The 26,282-nt window shown below is 39.5% G+C and overlaps 1 protein-coding gene, 1 long non-coding RNA gene and 1 pseudogene across 3 annotated transcripts; all 3 read left to right on the forward strand.

The window, feature by feature from the left end:
• Positions 1 to 3,461: 3,461 nt before the first annotated feature.
• LOC307004283 lies at positions 3,462 to 16,920 on the forward strand. The gene is made up of 3 exons (XR_013798970.1): positions 3,462 to 3,889; positions 15,945 to 16,012; positions 16,801 to 16,920. It is a non-coding gene; the product is annotated as an uncharacterized lncRNA (long non-coding RNA).
• Positions 9,826 to 12,197, forward strand: LOC307004009 (uncharacterized protein; the record flags this gene model as incomplete). Its single annotated transcript, XM_079622950.1, has 6 exons — positions 9,826 to 9,845; positions 10,076 to 10,151; positions 10,248 to 10,806; positions 10,897 to 11,099; positions 11,233 to 11,392; positions 11,927 to 12,197. 6 exons carry the CDS (start codon positions 9,826 to 9,828, stop codon positions 12,076 to 12,078), a joined length of 1,170 nt encoding a protein of 389 aa, XP_079479076.1. The 3' UTR covers positions 12,079 to 12,197.
• A 204-nt stretch (positions 16,921 to 17,124) lies between the features above and the next one.
• LOC307004531 lies at positions 17,125 to 24,597 on the forward strand (annotated as a pseudogene). The gene is made up of 10 exons (XR_013800696.1): positions 17,125 to 17,179; positions 17,509 to 18,116; positions 19,131 to 19,305; positions 19,739 to 19,977; positions 20,310 to 20,379; positions 21,257 to 21,422; positions 21,966 to 22,087; positions 22,765 to 23,385; positions 23,583 to 24,159; positions 24,433 to 24,597. The product of XR_013800696.1 is annotated as an uncharacterized misc_RNA (transcript).
• Positions 24,598 to 26,282: the final 1,685 nt, after the last annotated feature.

Here is a 26,282-nt window from a genome sequence, read left to right on the forward strand (position 1 = left end):
ATGACAAGCCAAAAAAGTTAACCCACAAAAAAATGAGCTTCAGGCTCTTAAAACAACAAAAAAGCTAAATAATTCTCAGCATTGTCTCTGAACCTCACCTAGACCACTAAAATTCAACACCCTTTCAATGATGAACAAAGACAACACTCAATTGCCACCATATAAGTAACTCTTCAGAGGTATGTTCCACAACACACAAACACACCCACATACAGACATTGACTCATTGATTTATACATGCTTACACTTGGAGTTAATCTTCACTGCTGAAAATGCCCAAGATGACAAAAAAACTTTTCTAAATCAACTACCTTATCTGTCTGCATTACAATTCTACATGACATAACTGCACACAACTTTGTTAATATATGATAGATCATGCATCTATGTTCAGTTATTTCACTGTAATGGCAATGCAAATGACCATTCAAATCAAATTACTGAACCTAGACATACGAGCTGGATAAAATAAAATAAAATCATTTTAGAAGAAAATTTCAGACAGCATTTAGAGGCTTTTACATCTTAAGTCTTAATATATACACATGTATATGTATGTATTGTATCTGACCTCAGTGTGTTAGCCTAGTGTCCACCACTGTGACCCTCAGTGTGTGTGTGTGTAAATTTTTATACATACACATGCATAAACACACTGCTTATGATATTACCATCAACGAATGAATCAATAGACACACACACACACACACACACGTATCTCTATTGATTCATTAATTGATGGTAATATCACAAGCAGTGTCTATGCAAACGTCTGTGTGTATATATATATATATATATATATATATATATATATATAGCTTGTGATATTACCACACACATCTCTATTGATTCATTAATGTATATTCATCGATGGTAATATCACAAGCAGTGTCTATGCAAACGTCTGTGTGTATATATATATATATATATATATATATATATAGCTTGTGATATTACCACACACATCTCTATTGATTCATTAATGTATATTCATCGATGGTAATATCACAAGCAAATAAATTACTTTTTCCTTGCCAAAAATCAACATCGGTCATTGTTCACAGGTCTGTGTGTGTGTTTTTCTGATGTAAAATGTTTTAGCTAAAAAAATGATGATACTTACGTTACTTGAGAAATTCCGCAAAAGCTCTCGACGAAGGCGTGATCTGCGAGCAGCTGACCGACGCCGCCTCTGGATTGTGAGCTCGAACGACGTAAAAACGCAGACAAAAGCGGAAAGCAGAACTAAAAACATCGCTCGAAGGTGGTGCAGTCAGTGGAATGGGCTCTTTAAATTTTCGCGCTGTTATGACAGCATATGTCACGTGACTGTTATGACAGCTATGGAAATACAAACCTCTCCAACACTCTGCAACACTCATGAGCAGAGAAAAAGGACACATAAGAGCTGTCACTTAGAACCTGTGCGGACCCCCCGGGGTAAAGAGTAGGGCTGGGTATCGATTCAGATGTTCCATTTCGATTCGCAAGCTCTGAATTCGATTCGATTTCGATAAAATTCTGATTCTAAATTCCATTTCAATTCCCGATTAGACTCAATGAATAAAGATTTAATACAAATCCTATATTTATTTATTTTTAAACGGTGAACATAAGTAGTTAATTAATAAAAAGAAATAGAGCCACAAACCTGTATATTAAACTCTTTTTATTTTAGGTACTCTTGGGTACATTAAAACCCACCTTCAAATGCATACAATGAATAGACAGGATTTTGATGCAAGATGAAAAATTGATGCTGAAAATTAGACAAGTCAGAACAGTCGCATGCCTTGATCAATCAGGATCAGGTTATTTTATATTTAAGATAAAACTAACATAAAATCTCACAGCATTAGCTGTAACATGGAGGCTGCAAGCCTATGAACACTGTAGGAAAACTAATGTTAATACTGCCTTTTGGGTGATAGGTATAAATAAATATGGGGAAAAAATAGATTTTTGGCCTTTGGAAATCGATTTTGAAGCGACCACATTTTAAAAATCGATTAATCGAAAAATAAACAAATTTTGCCCAGCCCTAGTAAAGAGGCCCCACCAGAGTCAAATGTGTCCCACTTAGCCCTCCTTTGGTGGAATCAGATCCCACATTGTTCCCCTTTCCCCCAATGTCTTCACCGATTGTTTTCTCAGATCACTCTCAGCATAGCACTTTTAGGTTAAAGTTTTTTCTGACTGCACACCGACTCCGGAAAAACCATCTTCACCAAGTTCCTCAAAGAATTTGACCCCTTACCAAGCCCGATCCAGCAGTCAGTTAGAGGACCCAGACGTTTAACAGACACGGACAGAATTGAATCCCAAAATGTTGAAAGCCCATCTCCCGATTCTCTTAACCGTCCATTGCGCCACAGCAATACAATGAGAAAACTGTTAGATTGGAGCCTTACTTTGAAAAGGAGAATCGTCATTATTGGGGACTCTAACCTGTCCAAGTTCCCCCAGTATGGTGAACACGAACTCCAAATAGACAGCTTCCCTAGCGATAAGTTCCAGCACGCGAGTAACCTGTTGGAAAAGGCCACATTGGCTTCGGTACTTGTGAAAATTATACTGTCATTCTGTATCAATAAATGTAAACCGAGATACAGAATGACAGCTATCACAGAGATTCAGAAGGCCTACAGAACTGCAAGAAAAATTCTACCAGACAGAAATCATTGTACCTTTGATTGCTTTCTCCAGAACATTGCCACAGTCAGAGCAGGATATAATAGCTATATAAATAGCTTAGGAATTAATAGGATAGGATTAATTTATCAAGAAATGTTTATTTTTTCAAAAATTTCTGTTGGCATCCACACACTTTCATGTTAAAAAAAGACAATCTCCACGGCCTGGGCATGGCCAAAGCACTCCTTACACATTGGACTTCACATTTAAACTAGTGACCTCTGACAACCCGACATGTGGTTCTCATAAGCTTTGCACCTGTTAAAGAGTGGCAGATGCTGGCAGACCTTAGGAAACATAGTCATGTGGTCCAGAGTGGCGAAGCGGGCCCTCCTCATCGAGCTAACCATCCCCTGGGAGGAGAATATGGCAGCAGCCAATGAAAGGAAGCACCAGAAGTACGCCGAGTTAGCAGCGGAGTGAATTAGATTTTTTTACTGCTTTTAGGCCGTTTGGGGTATTTTAGGCCGTATTGGGGTACAATATTTGTGTATAAACTATCAATATGGATAGTAAATAGAAAGGAATTTTAAGTTTGCCAATTTTAGAAATAAAATCGTACACTGTAAAATATTTCCAGGATTTCACAACATATAACTGTAATATTTCACAATAAATTACATTATTACCACTTCACAGGCTTTAACTGTGATATTTCACAATATAATACCGTATTTACACTTTTACTGTGAAAATAACGCAAGGCTGGGCTATTACAAGAAAATACTGTGAATTCCTTTTTTTTTTGAGCGGCAACTGCCTCGGCGCGTCATCAGAGCTCTCTGATCTCCGTGGTGATCTCATTCGGTGGATTCAGCGGTAAGTGTTTAATTGTCAAACTTTGTCATTTAACATTTATATGATAGTGCATGTTATTTAAAAGTATGAACCAAATTAGCGTTAGTAGTAGCCTAGGTTCTGTTGTCATGTTTTTGTAACTTAGCTGGAGCAGACTCTGGTCTAGGTTTAAGCGCTCAGATTTGAATGAACAGACGTTGGTTGTAGTGTTAATTGTACCGTAGTAAGTTAGTAGGCTAACTGTGAGACATCACGTTAGCTACACCGTTGAAAAAATAACTTTAGCTTTGCTTAATGCTTTTCTTAGTTAACGTTAACTTCTTAGTTAACTCTAACAGCGTTCTCTCTTTTCCCACAGCATTTCTCTACGTTGACCGATGAGAAATTAAGTTATAAGGTAAGACGTGGGTATTATGACAGTTATTATGAACTAGATAAATTATGGTGTTGTGGATTTCGGCAAAGGTGGATTAAATTCATCTCAAATGAGTAACTTTTTAATTTTCTTCCCTGCTGCCCAGATAGCAAAATCTTCCGGGCCCTTTCTGGATTCTTCTGGCATTTGTTTGGTTTGTGTACGATGTTGGCAAATGGATGGCAACCCTGAAGAGTTCCGGAATCGGTGGTGGCTCAGCTGGAGGTGGTGGAGGGGTGGTCATTATTTTATGGCTCTCTTCTGGCAAATATGAAACATGCCAGATTCAACGTATTTTTCAGTTGCTGTTGTGGGAGTGATTGTGAAATGACTTAAAAAAGTATTTATTTAAGTCATAACTCTCCAGTTTTATCATAATATATAGCCTCTAATGGACAAGGTTGTCTTTGTCATAACTTTATGAAATTACACGAAGTTACACAATTTAATTGAATATTAAATTAAATATTAATATTAATATAATATTAAATTAATGCATTAATTTTACTGAAATCGTATTTAAAATGTACGTAAATGGTCTGACCATAATTAACTTGACATAATAAAATAAAGTTATGACAAAGACAACCTTGTCCATTTGTCTTATCATTAGAGGCCTTATCATTAGAGGCCATATGATAAAACTGGAGAGGAAATACTTGTTTAACTCTCCAGTTTTATCATAATATATAGCCTCTAATGGACAAGGTTGTCTTTGTCATAACTTTATGAAATTACACGAAGTTACACAATTTAATTTAATATTAATATTAAATATTAATATTAAATTAATTAATTAATTTGACTGAAATCGTATTTAAAATGTATGTAAAGGTAGGGTCTTACCAAATTATTATACATAATTAACTTGACATAATAAAATAAAACTGATATATGATATTTAAGTATGAAAAGACGAACTTATTAAAACATTTGTGATTTACCCTTTGACCTTGCTGCCGCGCCATTTTAAACGAGGTCGGACAATTCTCATCCTCAGTAGCTGAACCGCGCTGAGGTAAGTGTGTTGCTTAAGCTGAACTATGCTTTATTTTTAGTAATTCCATTAACTATTGTGCAAATAGCCAGTTACCTAATTACATTTTCTTGTAGGTGGTAAGTTCTGTGTAAACTGGCATTATATGATATGTGAAGCATTAAACTGTCCCGTTTTTGAATAGTTGTAACGTTACCAGACCTTAGCGTCAGCACTTAACGTACGTTACTTTAGCTAGCTACTAGGTTTAGCATGTTCACCAAACCGTTTCTCTGACCAAACCAAATGTTCCTGTACATTTCCTGACAGAGATTTCACCGTTGACTATCAAGAGCCAAGTAAAAGTAAGGTAAGTTGTGTTCTGTATGTTTTTAACTCTTGTTCTATGTTGCTTTTTTTTTTTTTGCGTCGGCTATTTAAACGTATTTTATCTGCTAAGTAGATTTTTTCGCACCCTAACGGTAAGTTAACGTGCCCTCATGAGCACCAGGCAGATAGTCATGGCAGTTTTAACGTTAGATGACAGGAATTTTATGAGAAAACTGCATATGGCGTATGGATAGGCAGTTTATTGGTATTGTAATAGCATTTGCACATTTTTAGAGTGGTTGTTTGAAGAAATCCGTATAAAGGCCACTACTTCGTGTCTATTCACACCGCATGGAGTGGTCAAGATGGCACCTGTCGTTCTGTCTGGTGCTCGTCGAAAGAATGCAAGAGGCAGACATTTTCCCGCTGCATTCTTCGGGGAGCCAATCACATCGGTGTATCTGATATAGGCGGTATAGGGACGTCCCGCGTGACGTCACGCTATTTGGAGCAGCCATTTTGACGGAATAGAAAATGCTAAACCGCCGGTGATACTACAGCTCGTCGCGAAATAACGTTATTCCTATCATGCCCGAGCGATGCTGTGCAGTTGGATGGGATCAGATACGTGATCATACAAAAGGAATATCTTTGTACCGTATCCCAAAAGAAATAAAACGGAGAAACAAGTGGTTGGTGGCAATAAACAGGTGATTTTCGTTTTGTGTTTTCCCCTGTAAACTCAGTTTAAATATTATTACAGCTAACGTCAATATAATTTGGTTATAAAAATACATTGACCTACTTTTGCGGTGATGATTGAATAATCCTTCCTCGCTGGCGTCCAAATCAAAGAGTTGCTGACCCATCCGGACTCGTGATACCGATAGCCTGCTAACGTTAAGCTTTTGTATGCTTTTAATGAAGCTCCGGTGTAAGTTAACGTTAGCGTGATGGGAAGTGAATAAGGTTAGCTGTAAATGTCACCGAACTCAATGTCAGGAAGTTTTTCTACACATTTAATGCCTGTAAAAAGAACTTGTGGTGCTTCATATGGATCTATGATTCCTAATTCCTTAATCTTCCTCTTGTATCTTTTTGTAATGCTAATAAGTGCGATGACATGACGTGAAGAGTTAGCTGACGGCCGCTGCGCTAATAATAATAGTGGTGGGGGGAAAAAATAGATTCTGTTCAATATCGAGATATTTTGCGCACGCAATTATATCAATACTGTAGTGCAAAGTATTGCAATATTTAGGCTAATTATAAAATAATTATATTATTAGTATAATAATAATATACTAATAATAATATATTACACACCCCTAATAATAGATCCATTGCCACTGAGTAGCTGACGGATGTATTCCGTCAAAATGGCTGACACGCGGCTAGGGGTCACGTGACTGGGAGATCCCTATAAGATGGCTAAACCGATCACGGTCGTATGCTGCGTCCCAAATCGCATACTATCCGTCATAAATAGTATTCGAAAGTAGAATTAGTAAGTCCCAAATCGTAGTATGTTGAAATGAGTGTTCCAAAGATACCCGGATGGTCTACGACTTCCGGTCAGAATATGAAGTGCAGATGCGCACTCTAACGGCTAATATTTTTCACAACCCATCGCGCGCTGGACGAGGATTCGGTTAGAACTACAAACAGGAGTGAAGTTAAAAAAAATTACAGACATGGAGGACGCGTGAGTCCGGAGGTTATGTAGAGAAGTTTAGATAAAGTTGTTTGAGTAATTAATTATCAGTATCTAACTGACGAAAATATATTTATTCAATGTTTTCCACATTATATTTCATCTGCAGCAGCATTTTTAACTTTTGTAAAGACACGTTTAGCCATTAACTTTTAAATGCATCATTACATTCAAATTGAAAACGCATGAGGAGTCTCCGCATGAAAGACCCATGACTGGCAGATGAACATGCGACTACATTTCTCTCCGAAACAGTAGGAAATTAAATTAGATTGAATGAAGGATTTTAACTGTGACAAGATGATTGACAGGGCAGTTTACTGACAGGATGCACGTGACCAGTCCATTAAAGATGATGAAGTAGTATGTCCCAAAGCTTGCCTATTCTTTTGCTACACACTCAAAAGTATATACTTTTTTTTCTTCTTCAAAAAAAAAAAGTACATACTTTTAGGGCATAGTATAAGTAGGCGAATTGGGATGCAGCCATAGTGTTTTTAGATGTTTTTGTTTTTAGCCTCACCAACAAAAAATGTCCTTTCCCGTGTTCATTGCATGGTTTCTATCTTATTCCACAATTGAGCCTGACAGATTTTTACATGAAATAAAATTATCAATAAGCTGCAGGCTTCAACTTGAAATATTTGTATTACCTTTTCTAAGTATTTTTGAATGGAGCGGTATTATTTGGCAAGTGTAACTCTGTGAATGTGAAGGCTAGTGAAAGATTTGACTTCAAATTTCAATACAAATAAATCAATTGAGCAGTGGAGTTGTTTTTTTTATGTGACACAGGTTTACCTTACAGTACAGCCTAGACTACTTGGTATATACACAGTTCAAGACGTACATACAAAGAGCTTTCTCCTCTCTTTTCTCTCTAAATAAATCCGTAGCATTAACAAATGTCTGTTTGGTTTTCCCCAGTTCACAATGGAGCGGTCCCAGTGGAGTAACATGCGCAAGCGAGCCATAAAAAGGACAAATGACAGAATTTTAGAGGTACAAAGAAGTCTTTGCACAGGTGTCGTAGAGCACAATGAGATGGTAAGTAGTGACTTTGGTGAAGTTGTGGACACTGAGATGGTGAGTGAGGATGAGGTCTCGGAGGAGGAGGAGGATGATGAGGATGAGATTTCTTCTCCTTTAGATTTGTCCACTGCTCTGTCTGGCTGGGCTGTTGAGTATGGTGTATCATTAGTGGCATTGTCTGCTCTTCTGTGCATCCTTAGAGTGCATCACCCATTTCTTCCAAAGGACGGGAGAACCCTTTTAAAAACGGCAACCAAGTACACTCTGGAAAGGTTGTCTGGTGGAGTGTTTTTCTATTTTGGTATTTTGAACATGTTTCGCAAAACATTTGAGTATTTGTCGTCCAAATTTCCAGATAGAAATGTGTTTATGTTGCAGCTTAATTTTGATGGATTGCCGCTGTTTAAGAGCTCGTCGACTCAGTTCTGGCCAGTGTTAGGCATGTTGCGTCACAAAGAGTGTCTCCAGCAGGCCACTGTTAATTGCTTTGTTCTGTGGTGAGACTAAACCCACTTCATTGCAAGAGTATCTTGGTGCCCTTGTTCAAGAATTGACAATGCTGAGAGAGGGATTTGTCATAGGCTCAAAAACCTTGTTTTTGAAGGTAAGTTCAGTCATTTGTGATGCTCCTGCTAGAGCCTTTATCAAACAGGTGAAAGGCCATTCAGGTTATGCAGGATGTGATAAGTGTTTACAGCCAGGTGTTTATGCTCGTCACCGCATGACATTCCCAGAGGTTAGTGCTGCTGATAGGACTGATGAGTAATTTTCAAGGGGCACAGATGAGGAACATCACGTAGCAGTTTCCCCTCTAACTGAAACAGGTATCGGTATGGTCAGTCAGTTTCCTCACGATTATATGCATTTGGTTTGTTTGGGAGTAATGAGGAGGCTCTTAGATTTGTGGTTTGGCAGTTCTGGCCCTCTTCGGTGTCGTCGTTCGGGTCGTGACATGCAGGAGATCTCTGAAAAGCTGGTAAGTTTGAAGGCATTCGTCCCAGTTGAATTTGCTAGGAAGCCAAGGAGTCTGGCAGAAAGACTAAGGTGGAAGGCAACAGAACTAAGGCAGTTCCTTCTGTACACCGGTCCTCTTGTTCTTAGGGGTGTGTTACCTGAATAAATATATAACAACTTCATGCTGCTGTCAGTTGCCATCTCGATTTTAGCCAATCCCCGACTTTGTTCAGCTCTGAATGGTTTCGCGAAAATGTTACTTGTGTCATTTGTGGAGCACTTCAGTAAATTGTATGGTCCTGAGTTTGTTGTCTACAATATACATGGATTGATTCATCTTAGTGATGATGTAAAGATTCATGGTCATCTAGATGTGATCTCTGGGTTTCCATTTGAAAATTACCTGTGTACATTAAAAAAAATGATCAGAAAACCACACAGCCCTCTAACTCAGGTGATCCGTAGAGTGTCTGAAGTTCACAACCAAAAACATAGCGTCAAAGTTAAGTGGCCAAAAATGCAAGTAAATATAGAGCATAGAAATGGGCCTGTACCAGACTTGTTTGAAGGGGAAGTTCTACAATTCAGAGAACTGGTATTGAATGATGTGCACGTCAGAATTACAGAAGGAGACAATTGTATTAGAATCAATCAGATTGTTGCTTTGGTGGATAATATTATTGTCTATAAAGACCAGGAGTACATCATCTACCGTGAATTTGCAAAGATGGAGACATTCTTTCATTACCCAGTTGATTCTCAAGAAGTAGGAGTTTTTGTAGTGTCAAATTTGTCTTCAGATTTAAAATGTACAAGGCTGAATGACGTATTAAAATATTTCAGGATGCCATTTGGGGAACAGGGCAGTTTTGTTGTCTTTCCCCTTTTACATCTAAAATAACTTAACATCCAATGTTTGTCTCTAAACTAAGGCATGTAAAAAGATTTAAGCATTTAAGTTGCCAAATTTCTGTAAGAAGTAGCATTGAAAAAATAGTATGTGGGGTAGTTGGTGAGAAGCTGTAACTGGGATTTAATTTACTTTAAAACCTCAGTTTTATAGTTTCATTCATAAATGTGTCTCTTCATAGTAGGCAGTGTAAACGGGCCTTACATGGATGTAGGGTTGTAAATAATTGTGGTTATTTTTCTCCCTTTAAAGACCAAACCAGCGCTTCCTCTCGAGTCAGGAGGAGTCTGATGAGGAGCCTGTGAAGCGCAAACCAGTCCTCCCTAAGGTGCCCTCCATTCCACCTCTGCCGTCACTGTTGCGTGACGCCATTTCCTCATCAGATGAAATTTCTCTGCCAGCTAGTCAACTTGCCTCTCTGCAGCCGTTTCACGCCCTTGAACCTCCTGAGCCATCCTACCATCTTTCCCCTCAATCGTCTCGCCACCTTGGAACTTCTGAGCCATTCCATCCTGCCCCTCAGCCGTCTCGCCACCTTAGAACTTCTGAGCCATTCCATCCTGCCCCTCAGCCGTCTCGCCACCTTGGAACTTCTGAGCCATTCCATCCTGCCCCTCAGCCGTCTCGCCACCTTGGAACTTCTGAGCCATTCCATCCTGCCCCTCAGCCGTCTCGCCACCTTGGAACTTCTGAGCCATTCCATCCTGCCCCTCAGCCGTCTCGCCACCTTGGAACTTCTGAGCCATTCCATTCTGCCCCTCAGCCGTCTCGCCACCTTGGAACTTCTGAGCCATTCCATCCTGCCCCTCAGCTGTCTCGCCACCTTGGAACTTCTGAGCCATTCCATCCTGCCCCTCAGCTGTCTCGCCACCTTGGAACTTCTGAGCCATTCCATCTTGCCCCTCAGCTGTCTCGCCACCTTGGAACTTCTGATCCATTCCATCTTGCCCCTCATGCTACTTCTGAGATGGACCTGCACTCTGGTGAGACCTTATGCTCTATTCCCATTTACAATACATTTCTATGTTATAGCTAGCAAGGACTGAACAGTTTTTAAAATGTTCTGGTTTCAGCATTACTACGAGAGATCATTGCCAAGCAGGAGGTGATGTGTGATATGCAAAGAAATTTGCTGCGGATTGTTCAGGATCTCTCTTCTACACCTACACCACATGGACACCACATGGACGGAAGTTTCCTGCCGTTGAGGGATGCTGAGGCTCTTTTGGCGCTGGACCGTGACATTAAGACCAAGCCAGAGAAGAGAAAGGACTTGGTAATAATTACTTTTATCATTAGTATTTGGACCAGATTTTTTTTCTGAACTGTTTTTTTTTTTTTACTTTGCATTTTTTTTCTCCGCAATAAACATTCATATTTTCAAAACTTTAATTTTTTTATTTTTCCAGGTGCTGACACTGGGCCTTGCTGGGGGCGTGACCCTCAAGGACACTGTGTGGAGGGTCATGAAGATGCTGCTTCAGAACGACTTGGCCTGCAAAATGAATTGGACAGGCCTCCATGGCAAAACATCATTCCAGGGCCTAGAACTCAAGAATGTTGTTGCAGGTAAAAGTGTTGATTATACCAGGCAACATTTTTAGGTTCATTTACCAGCTTCGTAGTCTGCCATGAGCTGCCACCCCTCAATACAGGGTGAATAAAGGCTCTTGGAAGGCTCCAGTGTAGTGGCCACCGTTTTTAGAGGCAAATTCTTTGTTTGTATGTAAACAAAGGGCATAAACGCAGAGGAATGTTTTTGTTTTTTCAAAATAACCATGTACGTGTGAAAGGGGTGTTAGTCTATCGTTTGTGGTCAGACTACACAACATGATATAGTCTGGCTTGTCAGGCTATGTATACATCTCTTTTGTAAGGTCTGTGCCTGTTTAACTCCATAGTGGTAAAGAAATTGTATGAACAAATTAAGCTGTCCCTTTCCCTTAAGTCTGTCATACAAAGTCAACAGAAGAATGGGACCTAACTTAAAGGCCTAAATGAAATTTAAGTTTAAATGTCATTGCCTGTCTTTACTTTGTCTTTAAAAAGTCTTATATTTAAACTCTGAAACCTGCCATGATATCTTCAATTGTTTGTTTCTAGAAGCCATTCGGAGAAATCCTGGATGCAGAGAATCCACGAACCAGGAGGTGGAGCATTGGTTGAGGCGTTGGTTGTATTTGGCTGGAGATCGAGAGGGGGGTAGGAGGAGGAGAAGCACAGTTCTCCACCACCAGCCACACACCAACACATAGTCACACACACACACACAGACACATTCCACTTTGGCCCGCTTCTGGCCACACTTTAACATGCGTTCATATGTTTGTGGTCTTTAATGGTTTACAAAACTACGTGTGATTTCTAAAACACAAAAAAATTGTCAAATGGTTTTACATTTTCTTTTCTTACATTTTTATTTGTATAAAAAAAGAATAATTGTAAATGTTGACCTATTTAGGTCATATGTTTATGTTGATTGAAAATAAACACAAATTTTCAGCAGTTATGGTTTCCTGGTTTGATTTCTCTTTGAATTGCATTGCTGTTGGGTGCAGATATTGAATATGGGCTAAATTAGTTGTTTTAATATAATCTGGCAGAGTTGTGGCCTGTGCTCGGGAGACATCTGGCTTTTCAATGGCGATATTATGGCATGAATATGGGCCAATTTAGGGTCTTCTGGCTCTCGTCTGGTAAGGCATTGGCATTTTTCTGGCGGCTTTCTGGCGTGCTTTTGGCAAAACTGTTTGGGCCGGTTTTGGCCCTGCATTCCTGGCGGTATGATTGCCAAAACTAAGAACAGTGTTTGGGCCATAAAAGGCCCGGAACAATTTTGCTATCTGGGTGTGTGTGTGAAACGGAGCAGCCGTTGTCTGTCTCATCAACAGACAAATGAAGTGCGCATGTCAAAATTCGTTTTTTTTAATTATTTTTTTTATAATCTTGTCTCTGGAATTTTCCGCTGCCAAAATAAATGATTTGCGCGGCAGTTTTCCCGCTGTTAGACAAAGATGCACTCATCTGTGTCTTGCAAGAACATTAATTTTGGTTATAACTAGACAGTCCAAAAGTATTTGCTGTGATTCGTATCTGTAGGATATACGTTCGTAATTATTGGCCTTTAATCGTCATCTTGTAATGGTGTTTGTATATACAATTTAAATACAAACCCTATAGTTTCTAGTAGCCTATCTTACAGCAGTAGTGACTATCACTACGGGGTGGTGAAGTAGCTTTCTAGCTACACTACACACTGTTCATTTTAAAGTTAACAACCTGAGTAATCCTTAATAGATCCTATTTCACTTTTATATTTATATTGTTCATTACTTTTTATGTGGTTCAGTAGTGTTTAGTAATTTAGGTGTGGGTGATCCAAATATGTTAACTTGGTGTTATTAGGGCAATCTGCTAGCTACATCCAAAATTGCTAGTTAAAAAAAAGCCCTGTATTTTGTATTTCTCATCTGAAGAACACAATGTTCAACTGTAAATTCAGTTTGTGTGAGCATGTGTCTGAGACTGTTATTGAGTTTATTCAGCACTCAAAGCTGCATAGCAATGCTCCTAACTTTAAGTACAATTGCGGTGTGCCTGAATGCTCTAGGATGTATCGCAAAGCAAATATTTTGAAAACTCATATGTATAGAGAGCATAAAGGGCTTGGATCATCTGTGCGACCTTGCAAGCAATTTGAAACTCCCTTAAAATGTGTTGCTCAGTTTTGTACAGTTACATGTGAGACCTTAAGCTCCCTCATCAAGCATTTGAAGGCACACATACATGAGGGTTTAGAAATCAAATGCCCAGTCAGAGGTTGTGATTGCAGCTTTACAGTTGCATCCACTTTAGCCTCACATTTTTCAAGGAAACATCACAATCTAGATCACACCTTGTTAGATGTGTCCGATCCTGCTGAGCCTAGTAGTCTGCATAGTCAGCCATGTTCTGATACTTCAATTGTGGATGAAAATGAGCCAGAGGAGCAATTTGCTGTAGATGAAACACTCTATTTGCAAAACATTGCCCTTCTGTATCTTAAATTACAAGGAAAGTTATTGCTACCAGCCAGTACCATACAGACAATCATTGAGGACTTTCAAAATGCCCATGAAATTGGTCTATCCCATTCCCTTATGATCTTAAGTAAGAAACTGAAAGAAATTGGAATCCAAGAGGCCACTATAAGCAACATCATTGATGAAATCAACAGGGAAGATCTTCTTAAGATGTGTAACAGGGACATTTTGAGTACAGACCAAAAAAGGAAGAGTGTTTTTAAAACCAGTTTCAACTATGTTGAGCCTGTGCCTTTTCTTTTGGGCAGTGATGAAAATGGTAAGGAGTGCTTTTCCCAGTATATTCCTATCCGTGAGACATTAGCTACACTGTTCAAAAGTGAGTCTGTAAGAGAACAATATGTCGCCACACATTTGCAACCAGCTACTGAAAATATAATTCAGGATGTGAAAGATGGAGAGGGATTTAATTAAGGGCAATCAGCTGTTGAAAACAGAACCTTCCTCTGTTGGTGTGATCCTATATCAAGATGCTTTTGAGGTTGTGAACCCACTTGGTTCAGGGAGAAAAAAACACAAGGTTTTAGCTGTTTACATGACCCTGACTGATATTTTGCCTCACAATAGATCCACAATAGATCACATGCAACTTGTCCTCCTATGTAGGGAGAAAGATTTTAAATACTTTGGCATGAACAAAGTTTTTGAACCATTGATCAGTGACCTCAAACTTCTAGAGGAAGGAGGTATTTTGACAAATGATGGCAGAGTTGTAAAAGGAGCTTTAGTTGCCATTTCAGGAGACAACCTGGGATCACATTGCATTGGGGGATTTGTCGAAAACTTCAGTCGGGCAAGCCATTTCTGCCGCTACTGTGAGATCGACAGAAATGCATTTATGAATGAACCATACACGTGTGGGACTTCAAGAACTGCACAATCCTATCAAAGTCATTTGCAAGAATTAGACACCAGTGCTACTGCCACAGTATGTGGCATCAAGATGGACTCTCCTTTTAACCAGCTTAATTATTTTCATGTTTGCCAGCCAGGACTCCCGCCATGTCTGGGGCATGACTTGTTTGAGGGTATTGTGTCTTATGACCTTGCCTTGTTTGTTGGTCACTTGGTTCAGGAGAAGCACTTTACCTGCTTACAATTAAACAGATGTAAAAATCAATTCAAGTATCAAGGAAATGATGCCAGCAGCAAACCAGCAGACATGTCTCCTGGCAGTGAACGATTAAGTGGACATGCAGTTCAAAATTGGTGCTTTCTGAGGTTGCTACCTCTTTTTGTGGGTGACAGAATTAAAGATCCTTCTGAAAATGAAGTATGGCAACTCATTCTCCAGCTGAGAGAGATTGTGGAGCTTGTTTGTGCACCAGCCATTACAGCAGGCCAAGTGGCATATCTTAAAGTCCTTATTGAAGAATATGTCTTCAGTCGTCAAAGGCTTTTCCCTGCCAGTGTGTTAAAACCCAAGCATCACTATTTGTGCCATTACCCAGAGCTGATTCTTCACTTTGGCCCACTTATACGCCTGTGGACGTTACGGTTCGAGAGCAAACATACCTTCTTCAAGCAGTGTGCTAGGAAATTGCACAACTTTAAGAATCTTTGCAAAACTCTTGCAGAAAGGCACCAACTATTGCAAGCCTACCTGAGCGCAGGCAGTCTCTTTCCTTCAGATGTGCATGTTGATAAGGGTACAGAGTTTTATGTGAGTGATTACAACGAGAGGATCAGGGCATCAGTAGCTGGTCAAAATTTTGAGTCACAGTCTGCAGTAGCTTGCAATGAAGCCACAGTGAAAGGCACACTATACCGAAAGGGGATGTGTGTTTTGCTTGAGAGTACTGATGGAGGACTTTCTGTTGGAAAGATTAATCTTATCATTGCTCTTAATGAGTCTGTGCAGTTTGTGACTCAGAAACATACTTTTGTGAAGCTGAGCGACATGGGTGTCTATTGTGAATTAGGAGCAGCCCAAGAGGATTATGTTTGCATCGCGCAAAAGGATTTGCTTGACTATTATCCTCTTCCAGCATACAAAGTGTATGATATATCACTAATTGCTCTCCACCATTCTTTTCCAGAGGCAGTTTGAACTGGCACGTGACAGAGGTAGCTGTAATTGATGTGACGAGTGGAGCAAGCTAGTTAGGTAAAAATGCACACACCACGAGATGTAAACTTATTGGGTGTTCCTTTTAATAACGTGTTTTTAAGCTATGGCACAGGTTCTGCTTTACTACCATATGTTCTGTAGTACATGTTCTCATCACAGTGATGAAGAAGAAAATAAAGAAAAGAAGAAAAAAAAGATAGTAAAACTGCATATTTTAAGCTTAAAGTAATTATTTTATCACTCATCACAAAGTCAAAGTTTAGGTGCCCAGAGCTGGTGGTTTTTAGGTGTGGTAAAAAAAACAAATGCTATAGAAAAAAAGAACCTGATACCTTTCTGTATTAAATCCAACTATTTAAAAATGTTTTATTTAAACTGTTAATTGTTTCTTAAATATCCTAGTTCATTATATCCAGAGTCAATTCATACCTTCCTTTTGTCAATTACTTGACACAATTTTTTTCTTACTAAAAGTGTTTTTCTATATAGGTGTAAATAGTTGAATTGTATTCCCCCCCAGTTAGTATATAGTGCAAAGGGATATTTTACTTTGATTACTGTTGTGAAAATGTTGGACAACTTGTACATGTAACAGTAAAGTGTGAGTAAACATAATTTGTTTGTAATCAACATGGAAAATGGACAGTGTGACTGAAAAGTGCTGTAAACTTGAAAACTTTTAGTTTGGTCTGGAATGATGAATTGTATATAGTTCCACTCTTTTAGGTACTCTTTTGCAGTAAAAAAAAGCTCAAATATTGTGTATATAACTATAGTAATTTGACATGGAATTGTGTGCATGTCTGCTCAAACTCTCTTTTCAGAAAATGGATGAAGTAATGATGAAAGAAGTGGTGCTGTCATTAATACCTGGTCTCTCTGAAGAAACTCTAACTTCACTGCTGTATGGGTTGCAAGAGCTTGGTGTGGAAAACAAGGAAGATATCGAAAAATACCTCCGACCTATTCAGTGTCGAAAGTTACTGAATGGCTTTAAAGGTAACTATATATTTGATACTGTCCCATTGAAAAGTTGAATAAACTAAAGTTGAATAGAATAAAAATAAAGTTAATGCATAAAATGCATACAATTAAGTTAAAAAAAATTGTTTTGAAGAAAGGCAGCATTACATAAGTGCAAATATATTATGAATATAGCATCTACTCTGTCGGTCAAGTGGGTTAGAAATCTACTTGCCCAAAGTAATTTATTTATTTACGATTATACAACAAATAACAATAAATACTAAAGTTAATTGTCATATTTAATATTTATGAATAATAAAGTAAATGATTCAAAACAAAGACCCTGTGTGTCCAAAATTAATAGTGGACAAAGGAAATATTAGAGTTTTAGGGAATTGAGGATTTCCCCGCTAGGTTACATAAAAAAAAAAAAAAAACATGAGCAAAAATCGGAGAAAATTTAATTAGTCATAGACTACATCCAGATCGGATTCAGAGCGATGATCAAACACAAATGGAGCACTTTCTCTATCCTTTCATGTAATAATCTGTTATCTTATTTATAGCAATAGTTCAACTGGAACTGGTTCCTGTCACTCCAACCTTTGTCCCCAGCTCCTTAAACACTCCTTCCAACACCCCATGCACTCAAGACACCATTTCGTCTACATCATTGCTGCTTGGCAGACCATGGCATGTAGCCTTCGAGGTCAACTGGGATAGGATGCCAGCAGCTATTCGAAAGGCACTAACAAATAAAACAAGACCATCACCAAGCGATAGAAAAGATATGGTTAGAGCAGTGGTTGATCAGATGTTGGATCATGACCCTAACCCAAACAGAGCAATGTGTCACAACATTGTTCGAAGCATTGTAAGGAGTCATTCGAAATGTTTTGCTGACGTTGCAAAAAATGGAGACATCCTTGGAGATGGTTGTCATTCTCTTCTACAGCAAATAAAAACTAGGGTAGAATATAAAACCAGGAACAATACTCTAGCGAGACGACGCAGAGAGAGGACGACGCACAGTCAGGTACCAGATGAAGGCAGAGGCATGACAAGAGGCCCTGTAGATCAGTACGGCTGTGTAAGGTGGTGTCCTGTAGAAGTTCCATTTGGTGAAACTGAGGCATCATTAGATGGCATAAAAAGTGATCTCCTTAAAGTCCCTGTAAAGTCAAAATTAAGTATGTGTTCTGAGTTTGTCATATCACAGAACAATTTGTTATTAGCCACCCAGCCAAATTTGAATGATAAAAAAAGCCGGCAAGAACATAAAATAAGCTATCAAAATCTTGAAAAAATGAGCAGTGGTCTCTGCTCTCAAACGCTGGGGGCGTGTCCGCTGGCTGCGCTGAAACCACGCCCACTCGCGGGGAAGCTGCCGTCGCCACACTCAACTGTCACCGCTACAGCCGGAATGGATGCTCCTAGCAGCAGCTTATTAGGTTTATAATTATAACATAAGCACACAAGGCACCTTACCCTCATTGGTGGGCACGCACTGCCGAGGATGGCACCAGGTGTCGGCGCGACGGGAGGATGAAGGCCGAGGCGGGAGATAGTCGGTTCGGCCACATTCACCAGTAACAGCGGATTATCAGAGCATCCCAGTTGTCTCCGACGAAAGTTTATAAAACTATCCCGTGTAAAATGATCACTACAGAGGCTGGTTTTGGTGGTGATCCTCAGCTCTCCATCAAGGTGGCTCTTCACAAAATTAATCCACCTCTTCTTGATGTGATCGTTTATAGGAAATTTAAATAAGGACACCGATCTGTTTCGTACATGATCGCATCCAGGTAGTACGCATTTCTGTGACGAAGGCATAGCTAACTAGCAAACTGTAGGCTGTAGTAACTAATAATAGTACTGACTGACAGTAACTCGCGATTGAGCGGCAAACTGATGCGAATGTGCTATATTTATATTGTTAGGGAGCGCCGCGGCCAGCATCAGGGGCTCCAGTGCGTCATCAAGTAGGGGCGTGTCCAGTAGCTCAGGGGCTCCAGTGCATCATCGAGCCCCCGTTTTAGCCCCGCCCAAAAAATCCGGAAAATAGCAATGGTGTAAAACTGTTTAACGGTCTAACTCCACAATTCAGTACTTCGCAGTTCACAGTCTTTGTAATATATTTTAGCAATACATTTCTAACATGTATAATGTGTTTAGAATTTTTTTTTAGAATTACCTTTACAGGGACTTTAAGATCTACTCAGAGGAAGGCATGAGTGGTGCTGAGAGAGCTGCACCTCTGATGGAGAAGACCTATGTCATCCAGCGACGCTATCTTAATAGTGTACCTGCACCAGCCATTGCAGTTGTTAAGGAGGAATGGCCTTTTCTTTTTTCACCAAGAGGTATTTTTTCCCTATTCCATCTTGTGAAGCACATGGCTCATTGCATGGGTGGAGTATAGTCTCAATCATCAAAAATGTAAAATGCACATCTCTTTCAAAAACAATCCAAAGCTATATAAATGCCCTTATTTTACATGGCAGTATGTATTTTTTAAAACAGACTAATGCGTCGCGACCAACACAGGTCATTGTCCACAATATCTTTATTTTGTTTTGTTATAATAATTAGTTAAAGGGGTCCTATAATGCAAAATCCACTGTTGTTTGAGCAGGAGAGTGAGAACAAGGAGCCTAATATGGTAAAAATCCACTCACTCGTTTTTGAGGCTATATTCCACCCATGCAACACGCACAATGTACCTGAAGCATCCAAAGAGCACCTGTATATAATTACCACAAAGATTCAGCAGCACTTCTACTCCATTATCTTCAGGTATTTGTTCCCACTTTACTTTTCTGACCGATGTCTCCATCCTCGTGAAGTTTTGAGAGGCCCTGGAGAACAAATTCAGCACCATTCTTAAGTTCTGCCAAGAAGTCAACTGTCATCAAGGTGTGAAAGATGTTTTGGCTGGTTTTGAACTGGAGGCTTTAGAAAAGGCTGCATGCATTCTTCTCCTTCTGATGGCGTACTTCAAAGAGCCCAAGGATGCTATTGTGCTTGATGTTGATGTAAGTATATTTTCACTCTCACATTAACATTAGCATTAGGCCTATTGTTTTTTTGTAAATGGTAAATGGACTGTACTTATTGCGTCTTTCTAGTTTTCCGACCACACAAAGCGCTTCACACTACACTTCACCATTCACACAGGTGCCAACTGCTCATCAGTCCAAAGAAACTACTGTAGTCACATTGTCATGATCACATTCTAAACTTTACCAAATGTGTACTGCCTAATCTAAGATAAATCAATGGGGGCCAAGGGATGATTTGTTCGCAAATTGACTCTACTATAGGTACAGATTATTAACAGTTGAATCTTATTCTACTCTATTTTTAGCCTTGTGCCACAGCCACTGATGTGGAAGGGACTGTGATGCTACCAAGCACCCCTCGCTTGATTGTTCAAGGTAATGTTAATGTCTTCCTCATTTTTAATGTATTTTGTCAAGTCATCCACAGATTTGTTGTGAGCAGTTTTATGTAGTAACTATTTTCTTTCAACCGATAGTTCCTACATGAAACTGCTCACAATAAGGTCTGGATTATTTTAAGTAACCAGGTCATCATGATTTCTGGAAAGAGACATTACAATTGAAAAAAATCGGCGTTGCCTACACCGTGTTATCCTCTTTTTAAAATTTGCACCCTGTTGACTTCAATGGGGCCAGTTTTAAACCTGCTTTTAGCCTCTTAACATCCTTGATGTGTCATACAAGTGCCCAGCCATGTTAGATGATTCTTTTAGAGTGAACACGGGTGAATCTGACTGCAGTAGATGTGAAAGATATGAATAAAAATGATGTTATATCAGCCAGCGCACAGACCTGTATTTACTTCCTGTTTTCGGTCGAATTCCAAAGTAGTCGATTGTCGAGTTCACACGCATAGGTTTAGTTATCTATGATCACGCGCGTGAACTCGACAAACGTGAACTTTAAAACGTGCCCCATTGAAGTCAACAGGGTGCAAATTTTAAAAAGACAATAACATGGTGTAGGCAACATCGATTTTTGACGTTGTTCTCTGTAGTAACAGCACTCAATTTACAAAAAAACGGAGTTCTCCTAAGTGATAAGGTGTGGTGTTGTGATTTATACTGTACACCTGCAACTTTTACTTTGTACCCATATGTTCAGCATTTAGAATGTATTGACATTATCTTTTTAAAATAATGTAACGCACAGTGGTTGGAATATGCCACAACACTACTATTTTTACTCTAATTTCTCAAAAAAGATTCCTTTTCTGAACAGTTGGTCATGAGTATATCTGGTTTTGTTTCAGGTGACATAATGAAACCAAGGGCATGGATGCTGTCATTGGAGGGTCAAGTGGTCATGGGACCTCACCTTGACTTTACAACTGGTCTGGCTGCTATTTTTTCCAGCTACTACAATTTTAATTTGAAGTATGCTGAAGATGCTGCCTGTACTCTGGAATTTATCCAAAGGTAATATCTACATTCATTTTGTAATTGAGGGCTTGCTTTTTATTTGGTGGGTTAAACGGAATGTTTGGATGTTTTGTGTTTTGTAAGCCGCTCAGGAACATGGTGATGACCCCCCTCAAACAAGTGGTGTGTTGCAGATTTAACTCGTGTGTCTGTGCTGGAGACCAGACCAGAGACAAACAAAATTTTTGTCAGAAACAACTGGAAAACAACTTGCTTTTATTGTTCAAAAAAAATATATAAAAAATGTAATGTATTTATCACAGAATTAGTGGAGCTTCGTTAGCTTTACTATTCTACAGTAAAAACAGGTAGACATCTGGAGATATTAGGAGCCATTTTTTCAGTGAACAGGTAATAATTCTAGGAGGAAGAGTACAAGCGGAAACAGCCATAGGGAGATGGACAGGCCAACAGGCTCTTACTCTATCCTCTGCAAACAGTATGTGTATATGATGTAAATTGTTGTGTGCAAATGCTTTGCCTGGGTAAATCACAACTAACAGCTTTCTTCTGTCTTTTCTTCTGTCTCCTTGTCTATAGGTGCTTCTTGGGCATCAACCCAGAGACAGGTACAAAAACAAAGAGGCAGAGAGGTCACATGAACCAGCAAGTCTGCACACTGATCAGGAAGCTCATTGACTTCGAATGGATGTCAATCTAATGTAAGCTGTGTTCCAACTTCAGAACAGACTAACTCTGTGTTAAGCTAGATGTAGTTATGCAGTAAGATGTTTACTAAAGTTAGTTCACCCAAAATTAAAGTTAGTTCACCCAAAATTGAAATTTCTGTCATTAATTACACCCCCTCATGATATTCCAAACACAATCATTTTGTTCAACACAAATTAAGAAAATTTGTTCAACACGGATTAAGAAATCCGAGAGCTTTCTGATCCCGCCTATAGACTGCAATGTTATAACCACGTTCAAGTCTGAGAAAGGTAGTAAAACCATCGTTAAAATAGTCCCGTGTGACTACAGTGGTTCAACCTTAATGTTAATGTTATGTTATGATATACTTTTTGTGTGCTGTTTTTGCGCTGTTTTGTGTGTTTTTGCACATTAAAAGTATTCTCGTTGCTTCATAACATTAAGGTTTAACCACTGTAGACACATGGACTATTTTAACAATCTTTACTACCTTTCCGGGCCTTGAAAGTAATAAAATGGCTGTCCATGGAGGAGTCAGAAAGCTCTTGGATTTCTTAAAATATTTTAATTTGTGTTCCAAAGATTGATTTCCATTTTAGGATTAGTTTTACAATGCGAGTACCATACTAACAGGGAGCCAGTCGACCACGGAGTAACTTCAACTTTTTGTCTTTCTTATCTTTTGTAGATAGTGGACAGAACCCGCACTGTGCAGGTGCCAGCTGCAAAGGAAAGAGTGAGACTCCTGCAACCCTATCTTTTCCCATCTTTTTGTCTTTTTCTTTCTTCTCCTTTCTCTTTTGACACACATTCCTGTTACCCAGTGTTCATTCCTGTTACCCGGTGTCATATTCCTGTTACCCAGTGTTCATTCCTGTTACCCAGTGTCATATTCCTGTTGCCCAGTGTCCTATTCCTGTTATTAAATTGTATTTTTCTTCTAAAAAAATAAAAGTTAAATCACTGTTTTTATCAGTTTTGTTTGGTCCATCATTTATGCTAAATCACAGTAATATATAAACATTCACAGTTAAATACAGTAATTCTACAGCAGCCTACTGCTAAATTACAGTAACACAATAGACACTAACTGTAATTTCACAGTTAAATACAGTAATTCTACAGCAACTTACCGCTAAATCACAGTAATACGACAGCATAATTACTGTGAAGTCACAGTATACAGCTGTCATTTCACAATTATTTACTGTAAATAATACTGTAACTTACTGTGAAAGTCATGCAACTGGTAACCTGCAATTTATTGTAAATTTACAGTCAAATAATTAACAGTGTAGGTATCCTTCAGGTAACTCGGATGTCTGGTGGAGAGAGGATTCAGGAAATACTCAAAGTACGTCTCGCTGTTGCAGTCTGACACGATGGGCCTGCCAGGTGGGACCTCAAAAGGTATGCTCCATTTTCTTGGTTCTTTATGGACAGCAACAGCGAGATGTACTTCACGGCAGAATACATTGAGCATTTCCTGAATCCTCTCTCCACCAGACATCCGATATTGATAGTATATACACAAATATTGATACCCCAACCGGCTCAAGCGCAGTGTTGGACCTGCATTTGGCAACGCTGATCACGGACCGTCATCGCCAGGTATTTACAATAAAAATGCAGTATAGGATGTTTGTGGTTTGCTGATGCACTGAGGGCCACACAGGTCAATCATCCACAAAAGTTTGTTTATTTCTCCTTAGGTTGCCAAATGGGTGAGAGAGGAGCTGAGCCCTGAAGGGACACGGCTTTATTTTGATGTGTGGCACATTGCCAAAAGTATGTATCCATTGTTGGAACCTTGAAGCAGTTTTTGTTAGTGCATATCAATTAATACCATTTGTTCTAAGAAAGGTCTGGGGAAGGGATTGGATGCAGCTTCAAAAGAGTGTGACCAACTACAGTTGGACTGCAGCCTCAACCCCAGACGGCAACCCAGCGGTCATGGAGGCCAAATGGAGAAGTTTAGTCAACCACATCCAGGACATCCATGACCATGACACCCCTGCCTTCTCCAGTTGTGCCCATGGCCTTCTAGACGGGGATCAGCGCAACAAAGAGTGGCTGGACCCAGGTACAGTACAGTACAGTACAGTTTTTGTTGTATTTGCTGTCTGAGTGATTGTCTGGATGCTTTGTCATGTGACCTTTGTGATTAAATTATTTTTTCATTCCATGGCAATCTCATAACATTCTGTTTACTGTTTATGTTTGCTATAACTCATATGCAGGACAATTTCATGTGTTTCCATTAAAAAAATAAATTTTGTCTGTCTATCTATCTTCTTGTCTATTTGTACGTTTTCCATCTGTGTGTCTGTCTGCCTCCCTGCCTATGTCTTTGCAGGCTCATTGGCAGCAGTAAAGTTGGAGAACATAATCATGAGGACTGCCTTACTGAAAGATGTTCGACAGCTGTCTCCACAGCACCAGACCTTCTCCCTTGAGGCTTACCACTCCCTCATCTTGCACTTCGCGCCCAAGCACACAGGGTTTTCATACCTTGGGATGTATAGCAGGTCAGTGCTATCCAATGGAATAATACTGCCAATTATCATGCCTTTTATAGTAATAATAGTACCTATTATCATGCCTATTGTAGTATTTTGTCATACATACACCAAGTGTCAAAAAATTTCTCAAATGTGTTATTTTGTAGGCTTCTCTTAGAGGCGCTGCATTACAATCACAATGCCAACCGCGAGACAGCACAGAGAAGTGATGGGACGGAGAAGTACTGCGTGCGGTATCCGCGCTTCAGAAAAGGTGCCCATGTGGTGCGTCCCATCAAAGAGGCAGCCTCATACGGTTAGCAGTGTCATGCAGTTCTATCATATTTTGAGATGGTGCACGAGACATCTGTGATCAGTGGCAATGATATTTATACAGTATTATTATTATTATTATTATGTCTGCAGGTTATTCAACATCATTAATGAAGGCCCTTCGGGAAAGCTACACCAATTCACCTGCAGCTCTTCGAGAGGTTAGCGCCAATTTGTCCTCCGATGCACCCGCCCCCATCACCAAATCCTTCGAACAGGTTCCTAAGGAGGAGGCCGTCAGCCTCTACCTAGCCTGGCAGTCACGCTACAAGAGAACCTAATTTCACTTTTCTTTTCTTTTCCACAGACAAGTCCAATGATTTAGTTGTAAGTATTTATTTTAGTTGTTAGTTATCTTCTTTCCTTCTGTCCCTGCCATATCATTTGGTGGTGGTTTCCTGCATGCTGCATGTTTTGTTTTTTCTTTGTGTGCTGTTGCTTTGGTTTTACTTTGCACAAAATCATTACTTTTTTCCGTCTTTGTAAGTGGCAATAATTGTCGCTGTACCCCATTCAAGGGGTCCTGCATGCTGCATGTCTGCTCCTCTGTCTGTCTGTTGACCCTCAGGTAAGACCACACTATTGCAGGCAAAAGAAACAATGTGCAAACGTTTCAGGTTTAGCCCTTCATCAGGGTTCCTTGTATGTTTTGTGCCTAACCATTTTTTTATATAGATTTGTTTACTTCCAACCTGTGTCTTTGTTCATTAATCTTTGTCCTTGTTCAGTAAATGTTCAGTAACCATTACAAGCAATGCCAATAAACTGTTTTTTCTTATCAAAATTTATGTGTTCTGTGTACTTTATAACATTTTAAGGGCAATTACAACAGAATAAGCAATTATTTTTAATCATTGTCATCCAAACGAGGCCATTGAAAGCCCTGATAGGTCTGGTCACCACTTTGATATTGTTGTCTGATGGTTGAAACCACACAAGAGGGTAGAGGCTTCCTTATACTCCTGCCTAAAACTCCATAAGCCCAGCGTATAGCCTGCCTGTACGCAGTGTACCGGTATTGCCTAGGGATAAGTAGGAAAGATTCTCAAGTTTAAAACTCTGTAAGTAGGTTGGAAACGTCATTTTAAGCCTGTCTCTTATGGATGTTTATTGTTTAGGACTCAGTGTAAAAAGATTGGTAAAGTAAACATAAACCATGAACATACTCGTGCGTGCTGGCTTGAAGGGGACCATGATCCTGCCTGAAGTGTGAGTATGCTATGTGTAGCACAAACGGATTAAGGCAGCATGCCTCAAATCCAGGATGCTGCGTTAGGCACGTTACATCTGCTGGCCGTGGGGTGAGGTCCTCGACCAGCGACCAAAACGCGCTCACCTCCCTACAACACAAGCTCTCCACCACAGTTTCCAT

The sequence above is a fragment of the Phoxinus phoxinus genome, assembly GCF_949152265.1.
Source record: "Phoxinus phoxinus genome assembly, chromosome: 9".
Lineage (NCBI taxonomy): Eukaryota > Metazoa > Chordata > Actinopteri > Cypriniformes > Leuciscidae > Phoxinus > Phoxinus phoxinus.